Source organism: Coturnix japonica, chromosome 1 (assembly GCF_054131305.1).
Source record: "Coturnix japonica strain WE chromosome 1, WE-NBRP24, whole genome shotgun sequence".
NCBI lineage: Eukaryota > Metazoa > Chordata > Aves > Galliformes > Phasianidae > Coturnix > Coturnix japonica.
This window is the reverse complement of record NC_140663.1, coordinates 55,141,937-55,157,095: the sequence shown is the minus strand read 5'-3', so window position 1 is coordinate 55,157,095 and position 15,159 is coordinate 55,141,937. Positions and strand designations below refer to the sequence as shown.

The following is a 15,159-nucleotide window of genomic DNA, read 5'->3' as shown; positions in this document are numbered from 1 at the left end:
TAAACCCAGATTGTTCAAAGAGAATAAATTCCATACAGCTCTATTACTTTTTGGTGATAAAGTTTATTCAAATGTTAATGATTAACTCACTCCTATATAATAACTCTTCTCCAAAGAATTGTCCTTTCAGTAGTCCTTTAACAAATCTCAGCTCTGGGAGTTTGATGTGTTTCTCATTCAGCTCATAGTACACAGAATTAAAGCCAATTCCTGAGACTGGTATTTTTTTTTCTGTGCAGCTTTATCAATATTTTAAAAGAGAACTTAATGACTTCCATACCGGGTTACTTGTTCGTTTTGCCATTTGAGAAATGCAGTAGTCAAAACTGAGTATATCCTACACCAGCCAAGTAACATTTTGGTGTGGTGAGGGAGGATAACACTTAAGGTTTGTTTTTGTCCTCAATATTTAAAGTAGTAGTGGTTAGCACAGATTGTTGAGACAGTCACTGAATGTACATGAATGTGCCTTTTTATATATATCTGTTTTTACATCTGTGCATTTCTTTTCCTTTTAGGTAACAGGTATAGTAGGCAGAGCGGATGTCCTTGCCTGTCTACTCTTTCTGTTGGCTTTTCTCTCCTATAATAGGTATGGCTCCTTGTTATCAGTTCTTATAATTGGATAAAATACTGTGTTTAAGGAGGAAATCCATTGATTTCTGATAATTGCTGGCAGAGGTCCTTCCTCCAGCATGGTGCCTTGAAGCTGTGCTCTGGCCCATGCTGCAGTTGGAGTGCCCAATAAGTGATACTTCTGAAAAAGAATGTGTAAAAAGGGAAGTCAGCATTTCATAGAATTGTGGATTGGTTTGGGTTGGAATGGACTTTAAAGATCACCTAACTCCATTGACATTACTAAGTGACCATACAAGAGTACTTGTAGAACCATGTAGAACCATGTAGAACTTGTAGTGACCATATAAGAGTGCTTGTAGAACTGAACCTAAAATTAGAAATAAATGCTTTCTACTAAAGGCATATCTTTAGTATGGAGAATGAAGAATCCAGCCTGTGAGAGTTCAGGATTAATGTCCAGACTGTTAGTTGTCCTTTTCAGATGAAAACCTGGCACTGTTTGCTGTGTGCTAAAACTGTAATTGATCGAGCACACATAAGAAATAGCTCTGCTTCAATGGAGTTTCTGCCCCTTCATATTGCTGTTTAATTTAGGAAAGGCTGCTTGTGTTCTTCTAGGGGTGTTTACTACAAATCACATCTCTGTATTCATCTGAAGGTTTTGAAGGTATAAAACTGGTAACTATCCTGTAGGAAATGTTTTGTTTGATTTTTTTTGTTTGTTTTCTTCTTCTCTCTCAGGATATAGACTTAGTGCCCAGGTTTTTAAGGATTAGGGCATAAGCTGATCCATTGGAGTGGGAGTGAGATGGAGGATATTTTGCTTGTATGGTGCATTTTGTCACACTAGGAAAACTTAAGCATCTGTATTCTAGATGACAGAAAGCAGGTGTTTCTCTGTCCTTTGTGCTTGTACTTACTCTACCTTCCTCTGACTACTTGAGCAGAAAGATAAGGTAGACATCATCTTTTACTCTTCTGTTCAAGTTCCTGGCGCACTTCTCAGTACTTATACTTTCCCTTCCTGCCCCAGTGTCTAAGACTTTCTTCATTTATCAGCAAACAGTGTAGATTGTTCACCTCACTTATTTTCTGGATCTCAAGAAACTGCGGTAAATTGCCTCAATATTTGTGTGAATGTAGTGAATATATTTTAAATTTTCTGCTGTTTTCATGTATGTCAAATTTCTTTTTCAGGAGCGTGGACCAGCTTTATGTTGGGGAACATTTCCCTCCCACTGCCTCCCCATTCTTTTTGCTGCTTAGTTTATTCCTTGGGACGTGTGCAATGCTTGTGAAAGAAACTGGAGTCACTGTGTTTGGTGTGTGCTTGGTATATGACTTCTTTTCCCTCTCCTGCAACGGCCTCAAACTGTGAGTAATCTCTATGCTTACTGTGCTTTTCAGTGTTTCTGCCTGTATGTACAGAGTATGTATCATTAGACACAGCACTGCCAGAGATGTCTTGCCCTTCTGAATTCAATGGTGCTCATTTGACAAACTTGGAAGGCACCAAGTTTTCATTCTGGTGTTGTTTTTTATTCTATAGCTGCCTGTTAAATTTTGCTGGGCAAACTGACCAAATGTGAAGAACTCATCTCTGAAGTGCTCGGTTCACTCTGGCAAGGCCAATATTTATTTCTTACAGGGGAGCTCAGGATGAATTATGAACATTTTAACATTTCTCTGTTTTAACTCCTTCTGGTAGTGGTATTGCTGAAGTATGTTATTACACTCGGTAGTAAAATCAAGTTTAATCCTTGTCCTTAGAAAAAATCAGGTAAGGGGAAAATATCCAGCCTGTTCTGGAATGACTGGAATAATTAGGAACTCCTGCAGTTATTGGAAAAAAAAACCCTCAAATCGTTGAGGACAGTATCTCTCACCCCTTTAGTTTTACAATAACTGTGTAACTCTGCACCTCTGTTAAAAGGCAGAATTCTTTCAGCTCATAAAAGCTGTCTTATTCATTTCTGTCCTATACTGTGCTGGGACAGATCTGTCAACAAGTGAGCACATGTGAGAGCTTGCTGCTGCTGATGACAGGAGGTCCCGCTCCTGCCATCACCTCCCACGTTCCTACCTGCCTTGTACCCTGGGTCCTGCAGCCCATCACACCCCAGCAGGAGTTGCCATGCTTGAGTTGTAGAGCAAGCTGCCAAATTCATGTTCCTGCAGTAGTGCATTCAGTCACCTCCCATCAGGGCTTGGGGGCTCAGCTTAGGATTTCTCCAGCTTTCATCTGCTGAATAAGTTGTAATGGTGTCACTGGTGGGCAAGTAGCCAGTGAGGAGATTTCTGGGAGCTGACAGCCATCACACCGCTCACAGCGCCCGTGTTTGCAGGCTGCTGGGTGGTGTTCCAGGAGCTGCCTGGCTAAAGATGACACAAAATGTAATTATTAGAAGACCTGTGCTTTCTCTTCCCTCCCTCCCCTCAGTTTCCACCTTCCCTTAGCTTTGCATCCCAGTGCTTGGGTTATTTCCTGTGCTCCAGTGTCACTCAGCTGCCCAGATATGGCAGCTGTTTAGCTTGCAAAGAGGAATCTCTGTGGTTCATATATACTGCACTTTAATATTAGATCTAGTTGCATGTCTTGTGTGCTCTGTGACACTCAAGATTTTATGATTTATTTTCTTTTTTAAGGGGCAGCAGAAAACCAGTAGCCTTCAACACACTGCTGAAACTCATAGAACCATAGAATGGCTTAGCTTGGAAGGAATCTCGAAGCCCACCCAGCTGCAGCCCCATGCTGTGAGCAGGGCTGTCACTTAGCAGCAGGGCTGCCCAGGGCCTCATCCAGCCTGGCCCTGAACAGTCCAAGGGTGGAAAACCCACAGCTTTTCTGGACAGCCTGTGATAGGGCCTCACTGCCCTCCTCTCCTCCTCATGCTCTTTCCACCAGCCTGGACAAATCAGATCTCTGTTTAAACAAGGTTATTTTCTGCAACAACTGACATCTTATCTTTCCAATTTTCCTCTCTTTTCTTCCCTTTTCTCTGCTTTTCAATGCCTGCTCAGGAGGAATGGGGGCACCCACACAAGACCTGTCCGGCAGCCTGCAGCTTCGCTCCCCGCCTCGCTGCCTGTCCAATCCCGGGAGAATGGGAAGCATCGCTTTGCTCACAGGACTGCATGGAGCTCCTGCCACCCCGAGGAGCCGCGCAGCGGTGGACTTCGTGTGCCCAGCAAAGCCATCTGGGTTATTCGCAGGTACTGCCTGTTGCCTGGCTTTTCCCTTGCAGCTAATCTGACCGTGTCAGCTCCTCTGCATTGGTTTAGTTGCTTGGAGCCTGAAATTTGTAATTTTTTTTTTGTGTTAATGGGGAAAGAGATGGGAAGAAGGGTAGGAAGAAGGGAAGAAACGGAATAGTCAAAAAGTGCACTTTTACCTGGGAAAGGAGAAAATCTGAGGTCTGTCCATGTCCTGAGACCTACAGTCCTAGGATGATGTCGGTAGGCAATGTGCTCCTTCCCAGCATCTTCATAGGTTAAGTCAAAATTGAATGTGAAAAGCAGGGACATGTACAGTGCTGCTGTACACATGCACAGCTTTGCTTTGGGCACTGTATATCTCTCAGAACACACTTGAGGGGTATAATTTCTACATGTCTGCATATCTTTGTATACATATGAGAGTAATGGTGATGCCCACTCTTGCCTTACACCTGTGAGCATGCACATAATGGTGAAGGCCAGGCTCAGGCAGGAGCAAAATGATTTTTAGAGGCAGTGTCTAGCATTTCTCAACACGTTCATTGTGCATCTCACTTGGGAAGAAAGGACTCCCCCTGAATTCAGGGCCATGCTTTGCCATGGAGCTGTGCTTGGTGCTCTTGCTCAATTTGAATAGCACTACAGCTACAGTGAGCAAACAGCAAGTTTTAGCTTCGGCATACTTAGCAGCAGCTTTACTGCTGATATTTGGTTTTAGCTACAGAATAGTCACAATATGACTTACTTTTTGGAGAGTGGTAGTAATGAGTCGCCCCACACTACCTACTTCTTGGGGAAAGTGTTTTATTCCTGGAATAGATCAGAAATTATCTGCTGCAGTTCTGTATTCATTTAATCTTCTTGCTCCATCAGTATGGATGGTGTACAGGCTGTTACATGCAGTCCTTTCCTTCTCATTGCAGAATCTGTTTGCTCTATATTTAGGTAAAACGGTTCAGCCTACTCGAGAGCTGCTAAGACACAGACTGATTGTCCTGGTGTTTAGTCTGATGGGTCTCACTTAAGCGTAGCTGTGTTTTTGGCTTTGTTTTTAACAAGGAGAGAAGTGGGTTTGGCTGTGTTGCCTCTCTGTGTGGGAACCCATGACAGAAGGATGATGAGGAAGTCATCTTCTCAGGGTGGCTCAGTGCCAGCTGCTCCGGCACCCAGACTCCTGTGGCACTGGGAACAGCTTCTGAAGTGTGTGTTGGTTTTTTTGTTTGTTTTCATTTCTTCTCCTGTATTCCCAAATGAGTAGAACTATTAGCTAAACACAGATGACCCCTGTTCATTCTGATAGTCCAGGCCAGAATGGGCGGTCTTTACACCTCTTGGAATATCTCACTTCCAAAGTTTAGTATCTGTTGGAGAAGAGTAATCTGAGCACAGACACTGGGGCAGCTGCTATTCCTGACTTTTATTCTTTCCCTGTTTCTTTAAATGCATTCAAAATGTTCTTGATCAGGAGAAGTCACAGAAGTTGCATTGTGAGGACAGTGCACATGGGATGGCTTCATGGTTTGTCCGTGCTGCCAACTGGCATTTCCTTTTCAGCAGCTGACTCTTAAAGTGTTGGAAAGGATTTCCGCACATGGCAAATTGAGCTCTGTGTGTACAAAGCTGCTTTCTTTTTCAAAAGAGGCTCTCATGGTAGAAGCCTCTCAGCTTCTCTTTTCAAGTGACAGTACACAGCACTCTTATGATGACCCATTGCATGACAGCTTGCTGGGGAATGCCTGGAGTGAAGCTGGCGTGGGCCCAGAAGACCCAGTGGTGTGGCTTAGAGAAGCTGGATGTGGCATGTTTGTGTGATAGCTGTGCCTCTGGTAGAAAGCTTGGGGATGCAGCTGTGATGCAGTGTGTCCCTGGGTTCTAGGTTAGATATCAGCAGAAAGTTCTTTACCAAGAGAGTGGTGAGGTACTGGAACAGGCTGCCCAGAGAGGCTGTGGATGCAACCTCTGTCCCTGGAAATGTTCAAGGCCAGGTTGGGTGGGATCCTGGGCAGCCTCGTCTAGCATTAAATGTGGAGGTTGGTGGCCCTGACTGTGACGGGGGGAGGAGGGGTTGGATAATCATGATCCTTGAGGTCCCTTCCTACTTGGGCCATTCTGTGATTCCTCTCATATTTGTATGTGCAGAGTTCCAGTTGAGAACTTCCCTGCTCTCATAGTGTGTCTAATGTCAAAGTTTACTAGTTACTCTTAAAAAATAAATGTGCTGCTACAGTGTTTGTTACTTAAGCAGATCAAACAGATGCAGTGTTTTCAAGACATCTTCTCATGTAGTAACCCCATGGTGTGCACTTGCATTTGTATGAAACTGCAAGATTAAATGTCTTGCAGCTTAGCATCTCCAGATGTCATCCACATCACCTGGAGGTCAGAGGACCATTACCTAATCATATGGCTGTGGTCCTCCCATTAATTCAATTTGCTGACTCATGTCACAGGACAGATTAAACTAGTTTAAATACTTTCTGCATTCACTCTTTCTCTAGAGCTATTGGTACATTATATGATGTGGAATAGGAAGCAGGCAAAGCAATTACTCTGTTAAAAGGCAATCCATCTTTGGGGGTGGAAAAGTAAATCAGGAAATCCTTGCTATCACTACAAAAAAAAAAAGATAGGAGGAAAAAAAATTGAAATTGCTGTCAAACATGCAGAATTAATTACACAATTTATTCTCTGTCATCAGTATTTCCCTGATTTGTGTAGATCTCACAGCAACAGGGAAGGGAAAAGATTTGTAAAAACTCCAGAATTGGAAGACTGATTGGATGTGGTCAGATAGCTTCAAGTGCCTTACATAGAGCACCACTCTGCTTGATTGTAAGCTCTTTTCTAGCTTAAGCAGCGCACAACTGTTTTATTCTATTCCTTCAGATACTTGCAATTTGACATATTAGATTTCTGTTTAATTTACTATGTGTACCTTCCCCTTGAAGCTAACTGAAAAATGCAGAAAAAGCTAATGGAGGAGCTGAGGCATTCTAATTAGCAGTAACTGGAGTTAGTTATGTAAATTCTTGGTGCAGAGAGATGTCTCTGTGAATGCGTGGGTTGCAGCTCTGGGTGCATTCAGAAGTAAGGAATGCGTTAGGCTGGGTGAAACTGCAGGTTTTATCACCGTGATTTATTACAGTTTAGGGGGATGTTGGCATATACTGCTGAAATAGAGTAACTAAGATCTCCTATGAATTTGATCAGGCCCCCTGAGTTTGAAGGCCTGAAAGAGGCTCGTGACTACCCATTCCTGTGATGCAAACATAGAACAGATGAGAGGAAGTTTCACATCAACCTTCTGCTTAGGATGAAGCCAGAACTTCAGTGCTTTCACTGTGAAAGTATATGATTGTGTGGCATAGAATCACAGAATGATCTGGGTTGGAAAGGAACTTAAAGCCCATCCAGTTCCAGCCCCCCTGCTGTGAGCAGGGAAACCTATCACTGGATCCAGCCTGGCCTTGAACACCTCCAGTGATGGGGCACCCACAGTCTCCCTGGGCAGCCTGTTGCTGTGCCTCACCACTCTCTGAGTAAATAATTTCCTCCCGATATCTAGTCTAAACCTATCCCCTTTTAGTTTAAACCATTACTCCTTGGGTAAAGATAATCTTCCCGTGTTTTTTTTTTGTAGGCCTCCTTTAGATGCTCAGAGGCCTTTGCGAGGTCTCCCCTGAGCCTTGTCCAGGCTAAATAATGCCATATTTCTCAGCATTTCTTCATGAGAGAGGTGCTTTAGCAGTTACTGTAGCAGGCCCATGTCTGTCTTAGGCTGAAAGCTCCTGAGCTGAATGCAGTGCTCCAGGTGGGATCTTACAAGAACAGAATCCGGTTATCAAACAATATGAGTACCTCATTGCACACCATAGTGTTCTTGATTTCTTGAACTCATTGGTAAATTAAAACCAGGAACTATTTTTTTATTATTTTTTCCCCATTATTATTCCAAAACCATGTAATATAGTTATCGTTTTGCCACTTCACAGATGCCTCACACTCACTACTACTGAATATTGTCTTGCTTGTGACCTCCCTCTTGTATCTCTTAGCCACCCTGATGGTTTTGAGCTTTCTAAGTGAGTCTGTAGGTGGGTCACAGTCAAAGATCTGGGCATTCTTGAAAAATAAGACTTCTCGGTAACTTGCAAGCTTTTGAAATGGAAATCCATGTTTTTCTTTGATCATCTAAAAACTGATCTTTATTGCATATGCAGTTGGAATTGTTCCCTTGGAATTGACAATAGACCAGTTTTTATTATGTTCATTTTCCATGTAGTCCAACCATTGTATTGATTTATTTTTTACGTGTGTTTCTTTTTTGCTTTCTTGCCAAGTGACCAAAGAAGAAGTGGATGTGCTTGGACCTATGCCCAATAGTTTCAGTTCACATCTCTGTGTATGTGCAAAAGAGACCATGGGAGCTCACTGCATGTTCACACTGTGGGATCCAGGGCAGAAAACCCAGTGATGTAAAATTCAATAAAGTCCTTAAGGTTGTAGCAGGGATAAATGTGACCTGATGACTAAACCGTCAGCAATGTTGTTTCCTTTTGCAGTAGTAGGGGAAAGGGAATGGAAACACTGTGCAGAACATGGTGCATTCCTGAGATGGCTTTGCTGGCCTGAAGATTGATATAGTATGAGGGAAAGTATGTTGAGGTCATAATGTATCTTCCCCACGTCCCAGCACAGTGTGCGCGTTCTATGTTTGAGCTGAAACAGATGCTGTCCACCAACATGAAAAAGTAGAGGGAGAGGCATATGTGACCTGCAACTGGGTAGAAATTGCATGATTTGGGTTTGGCTTTTCCCCACTGGGTGCTAAAGGGGTGATTTTTTTCTAATTCTTATGTAGTGATTAATTTTATTACATTTTTAAAGCTAATTTAGTAGTACAGCACATCTCTGCTTTAACATGAAACCTCTCTTGAAAAAGCAGAAATCTCAGCTGTATTTATAAAGCTTTTCCTTGCAATGCAATCCTTAGATTCATAGCTAATACAGACAGAAGAGTGTAGTGGGTTCCACAGATGTTCAGGTCCTGGGTTGCACTGATCCTAGGTTTCACAGGATTTCTCTCTTGCAAACTTGGAATTTTCTTGTATTTGTCAAAGTTTTGTATCAAGCAATGGCTTACCATATGAAATTGCCTGGGTTACAGAAGTGCTAGGAGGACATTTTCTGTTAGATTTCATACAGCTTTTTTAAGCTTCAGAAAGCCATTCTTGTGCTCACGCGGCCTGAATGTAGCGATGATTGCATTCATACACAAAGTACTGCAAGTAAAAAGCACTGCATACCTCTGACAAAACACTAAGACCTAACTATTATTTTTGCAAGGTGAACATACAACAAAAGAGAAGGCTGGATACTTGTTATGGCCAGACTTTGCAAACACTGACACAATAGTTGGTAAAGAAACTTGAGGACAGAGACCTGGTTTAGAATTCAGTCTGTGGTGGTAAGGGTCTGGGAATCTTGCAATCAAAATGATTTTATTCTCAGGAAAGCATAATGAATAACCTGGAACATGAAGCCTCTCACAGTCTGTGATGTTCAGAACAACGTTTGGTGTTAGATTGTCTTTGTGCAAAAGGAGAGCGAAGTGCTCAATGGTCACTGGCCGTGCATGGAATTTTTCGGGGGGGGGGGGGGGAATGTGGAGTGGGGGTGTTGTGGTTTAAAACTGAGCAGAAAATAGAATGACCCAACTTCACCCCAGAAGACAAGCAGGAGCTGGAGTCCCAAGACCTGAGAAGGCACTGAGTGTGCTGAAAGAACAGATTAGATAAGTGCCATCGTTACCTTGGTAGCTGGGGGATGCTTCTTATATGGTTTGCAAGCTTTTTTTAGTTGTAGCAGACCTGCTAAAGCTCTCCCATTCTTTCTATTTAGTAAACTTAAGTTGCGAATGAAGTTCAGACCCCTTAGGGGAGGTGTATTGCAGAGGTGGATTTGGCCAGCAGTTTGCTTTTCTCTGAACTTATTCCTTTAAAACATTTTTCCATTGTGAGTCTGAGCTGTAGCTACTGCTGTGTCCATGTCCTGTCCTTTCAGGAAATGTTCCCTGACTGTAACATGTGAATCTTGTTCCTCTTCTTTGTGTATAGTCACTGATAATACTGTCATGCTCAAATAGTACCAGAGGCCACTGGAAATCTTTATTAGAGCCTAGGAGCACATGCAATGTGAGTGTCTCTGTGCTTAAAGCCTTGGATTCAGCCTGGGATTTCAGTGCTCTGATTTGTGACTGTCTTCCATAGAACCCTTGCATAATCTTGGGAAAATTGTTCCCACTGTGCATGCTAGAAGATGAGGCACAGTGATGCATGCTTCCTTTCTACCTCTATTTATTTGTGTGGCGTGATTGTTGTTTTAAGACTGTAAATTTCTTAGGTCAGTCTAAGGACTGTCTCTCTTCTGCATGCTTTTGGCTTTGTGTGTCTTAATCTTGGAAATCTGCAAGTGCTATCTCAGTACAAGTAACTGAAGTTTAGTTATTGCTAGCTGAAGTTTACCTCAAAACATCACTGCCTTGGTATGATGATGACTGATGTTGCACACACACATGTACACACAAGAGGATAGATTAAGACATGGGGAAGAATACAAGAGAAATGTTTTTTAGCTAAAGGAGGAGGGATTTAGATTAGATGTCGAGGGAGGTTTTTTGACTGAGAGGGTGGTGAGGTGCTGTCACAGGCTGCCCAGAGAGGCTGTGGACACCCCAACCCAGGAGGTGTTCAAGGCAAAGTTGGATGGGACCCCGGGTAATTTGGCCTAGTGCTTGATGTAGCAGTTGGCAACCCTGCCTGTGGCAGGGAGCTTTAAACTTTGATAATCCTTGAGGTCCCTTCCAACCCCAGCCATTATATGATTCTGTGATTCTTTGGGAGTGAGAAGGAGGGTGCCAAGTTGTGCAGTCACCAGTTAACAGCCTGGTACTTTCAGCTACACGTGTGTTTATATTATGACAGTTTTTAATTGCACGATCACATGCCATTTTTCCTGCATGATCCATCTCTATCGAGTACCCAGAATGGCTGGTGCTCACTTAATGAGCAACTGTTCAATACTTTGTTTCTTCCTTGTCCGGAGCATGGCTCCATGCCTTGTCTACATCATATTAAGTCCTGTTCTGAGAAAGATTAACTTCTTGATAATTTCTGTATGTATGAACTACCAAGTAAAATATTTCCTCACCAATTGTTGCTTCAATCTGTAACCCTTCAAATGACTCTTGGCATAATTTCTAGATGTCCTGTTTCTTTGTTTTTGGGAAAAAAAACAAACAACAAGGAAATGGAGTAAACAGAGTTTTCAGAGGGTTTCCACAAGGGTATGAACAGTTGGAATGAAAACTTTGGATCCACCTCATCAACATCTGCTGCTGGAACAGACAAACTGGTGGCAGCAGTAGGTTGTGCTCTATAGGAGGGAATAGTAGAGCAAACAGGCAACTTTACCCCTCAGATCTTCGTCTTTGTTGGCAGAGATAATGACATAATTATGATATGATGTTCCCTTCCAGACTCTAAAGAGGAATAAACCCTGGCAGACATGGCTTTTTCTGGCAGCCCCCTCCATCTTCTGTCCCTTTTCTGTTATTCTGCCCTGTCTGTTCCACCCCACTCTCGTATCTCCTTGCTTTCTTCGCCTTAGCCATTTAGTTGCTTCTAGTCTTTACCCCTCAGGCTTTGCTGTTTGGATTGTGTTGCATTGCCCCAAAGTTGTTGCGAACCCAGCCCCAGAGACTTTGCCCAGCGGATTGGAGAATCACTGCCCATCACAGATGTCCCTGTACCGTGTGTTGCATCCTACATATGCCCCCCACTTCTCCCAGCTTGCAGACTCCTGCTGCTGGAGTTTTGCCCAGCAAAATGATAGGGTCACTGTGGAGCTTTCCTCTTGGGCTGCAGTGTCTGAGAGGACACTGTCTCTGTACCTGTCTCCTCTCTTTTGCACTTCTGCTCCAGGAGCTGCAAAGCCAGCTTTCACTTTGACCTCATCTCTTCCTCTGTGTGGGTTCAGTTCTTTGCCCTGTATTGAAATCAGGGAATTTCCCTGTGGGGGTGGGCTCACAGAGAGCCATGCAGAGCTAGGAGCAGCTCTGGGGTGCTTGCAGAGCCATGGCTGGTTGCATTGCTGGCACTCCTTGTGGAAAGGAGGCACTTTGTGCATGCAGCCAGGAGAATAGAAGAGGTTTAGTTTTAAGTTTGTTTTCATTTTTTTTTCCTTCATCAGATCATTTTAGCTGCTATTCTGGATTGAGAATTTTGTCTTGCAGTATGGAATGAAACCTCTCTTCCTCTTTTTAAACCCTTTCAAGAAGGAAGTGGAAAGTAAATAAAATCCCTGGGATTATTAGCATGCAACAGTGCTCAAGAGGCTCTGTTTATTTCAGTGAGCAGAAATAAACCTAAGTAGTTTGGCTTTGCGTGCATTTAATGTCAGAATGGAGGACAAAACTGAGACGGATGTTAGTTTTTGCAGTTGATGACTTAACATCTGCCAGCTGGTGTATTTATTTATTTTAAGGAAGACTTCTCAGTTAGACTTTCATTAAGTCCATGGAAATCCATTCTTATGAATTCAGGAGTGGAAAATATCCCTGAGACAAAGAACCACACAGAGCAAGACGGGATCAGGAAGAAGAGCTGATAGCCGTGTTTCAGTTTGGTTTTTTTCTTCTCCATCTTCTGAACGATGCTGATCCCTTGTTCATCCCTCTACAGAAGGAACACTCTTTATTTTCTTGAGTTGAAACCCTGCAGTTGAAGTCTCTTATTGGTGCATCCATGCCTGTTCTGTTCCTTCTGTTGCTAATTGAAAATCCCTAATCTGTGGGTGCAGCCCTTGTGTCCCAGTCTGACTCACAGCAGACTCTGTTCATTCTCCTTCCTTACAGGACTGCCTTTCTATTCATAATTGATGGCAGTCTCATTAAATGAGTGTTTGAAATACTGCATGCCCGTGCTCATTGGCTTTCTCTGAAAGCCCTGTAAACTGGTGTCAAGGAATTACTAGTGACTTGAGAAACAGAAAGACCTTAATGACTTGCCAGTCCTTTTTCTTGCAGTAAATCTGGGGTGGCTTGACACAGAATGGTTTTCCAGTCAACAGAAAATAATAACAATAAGAAAATCCATACAGATTAGGGGAAATGCAGATTATTGCAGACATCTCCCAAGACCTAATATAGCTGTACAGTTTCTCTTTTCCATCTTTGACTTCCAGATGCTTGAACATGAGGCAAAACTTTTGGGCTGTTCTCAGGCTTAACAGATTCAGCTGTACCTTTCTACATCTTTTGTGTCTGGCTCTTTCTGAACTGAGCTGTGCTTTCTTCAAGAGCCTGATAGCATGGCATGTGTTAAGTGAGGGACAGTGGGCTCTGAGGGCTAAGTGTCATGGCTTTAGGTTTTCACAGGCTCTGATACATGCAGTCATTTGCTCAAAACCATGAGGACACCAGTCCCATCAAATTTGACTTTAGGTAGATGGATTTTGGTGTGGCAAGGGTTACTTTGATCTTCAATATGAAGTAGTTGTTGAGATTCAGTATTTGGTTTAAAAAGACAAAATCTGTTCGCACGTCTAAAGCTTCTCTCATCTTCCCTGTATGCTTTCCAGGATGAATAGATCCTTCCCTGGCTAGAAGCTTAATCTTCATCTCAATCTAAAGAAGAAGAGTAGTAAATCCACTTTCACGCTTTAATTCATTTATCCCAATATCTTTTTCCAACTAGTGCATTAGAAACCTTAATCCTATACTTGACTTTGAAACGCTGGAGCACACGTTTCTCTCCTGCCTGCAGATCTTTCAAATGCAGATTATTATGATTTTTTTTTTAAGCTATTAAGTAGTTTCCAGAATGGGAATGTCCAGGAAGCTGTTGCACAGAAGGGATGCTTGTAAATGCATTCCACATTCCCAAACATCCGTGCTGAAATTCAGATTCAGCTTCAGAAATTCAGCTGAAGCGAGCTCTGAAAGACAATGCTTGTACCGATGACGCTACCGGTCATGCACTGCTGTCCATTGTCTGCCCCCAAGCCAGACAGGTCCTATGGCATCTGGCAGAGCTCTGCTTTGCTTTGTGCACTCATTACCTGCCACAGCTCATCGTGAGACCTCTTGAAGGAAAAACTTTCACTGAAGGGTGTGGTGGGGGTTGTTATTTTTGTAACCTCCTTTCTTAAAATTAGGTTTGGTTGTCTTGAGTCATTCTTTCGTCATCTAGATAATGCAGTTTTTCCCCTCTGTTTAAAGCTTTCATGCCTATGTGTTTGCTGTAGGTCCTCTGTTTTGTGGCTGGAGACTAAAAGTTTGCTAAAATCTCTCCTTTTATGACCTACAAATCTCTTATTCTTGCAAATCAGCTGTAGAGTCAGGAGAAATTAGGTGTAAAACTTATACTATGAAACTGTGGTTTTGCTTTGATTGCACTAGTACAGAAACTATGGAATACAATACAATTCCTTCCAGTCTGTAAAAGATGACAACAAGCCTGCTGGGCTTTCAGCTTATAATAGAAGAATTGGAAGGAAAAAACTGTTTTATCTCTATTTTCCATGGAGGCAAAGGCTGTATTGATTGATCAACGTAAAGATCAGGGAAAGAGCAATTATCATTCAAGGATGGAAGAGAGAGGAAACAGTGCTTGTATTTCCCTCTCATAAAATGCAGATTTGTCTGATCATACACCCCCATTACATGCGTTGTTTTTGTAAATTGCTAGGAATTTCTACAAAAGCTGCTGTAAAATTATGTACTTTGGTTCTCTTGCAGTATTTTGACTTTGCTTGATTTAATTGCATTTAACAATAACCTCTGCCTAATCTCACAAAGGCAGTTTATATCGCTGCTGTGCTTGTGAGTTATCCGTGAATGTCTGAAGCAAAGATGTTTCTTTTGTATTTTGGTAATAAGCTCTATTCATTGATTGTCGTTCTCCCTTTTCTCCCCCTTTCTCTTTGGAGTTAATTATGTCGCACATTTATTTCAGAAAATGAATTGCTTAGAGTACAAGCCTTTTTGGTACGAGCATCAGGAATTTTCATCTTCAGAAAGCTGTTACCAGGCCTGAGTCTCGAGTGGCTGTTAATGCCAACCTTTCTAGTCTCTCTGTTACAGAACAGCATTCCTTTGCTGAGATTGGCTGACGTACTGTGGATTCACTGCCATCACCCTGATCCTGAGTGGTAACTCCATCACAGAATTACTCAACATGGGATATGAAATTCCTTTGCTCGTTGCCCATGCATTCTTTTGGAGATGATGAATAACTTTCCATCCAGAAGGCATTTTTTTTTCATTTCCTCAGAAAAAAATAATTAGAACTCTCTTTACATTCA

At 42.5% G+C, this 15,159-nt stretch overlaps 1 protein-coding gene across 1 annotated transcript in view; it reads left to right on the top strand.

Annotated features, from left to right (window-relative positions):
- Window positions 1-15,159, top strand: part of TMTC1 (transmembrane O-mannosyltransferase targeting cadherins 1) — a 138,931-nt gene that overhangs the window by 11,420 nt on the left and 112,352 nt on the right. Inside the window, exons 3-5 of the mRNA XM_015865935.2 lie at window positions 519-592; window positions 1,777-1,953; window positions 3,601-3,792. Of these exons, the coding sequence (XP_015721421.2) occupies window positions 519-592; window positions 1,777-1,953; window positions 3,601-3,792 (443 nt within the window). The remainder of the gene's footprint in view (window positions 1-518; window positions 593-1,776; window positions 1,954-3,600; window positions 3,793-15,159) is intronic.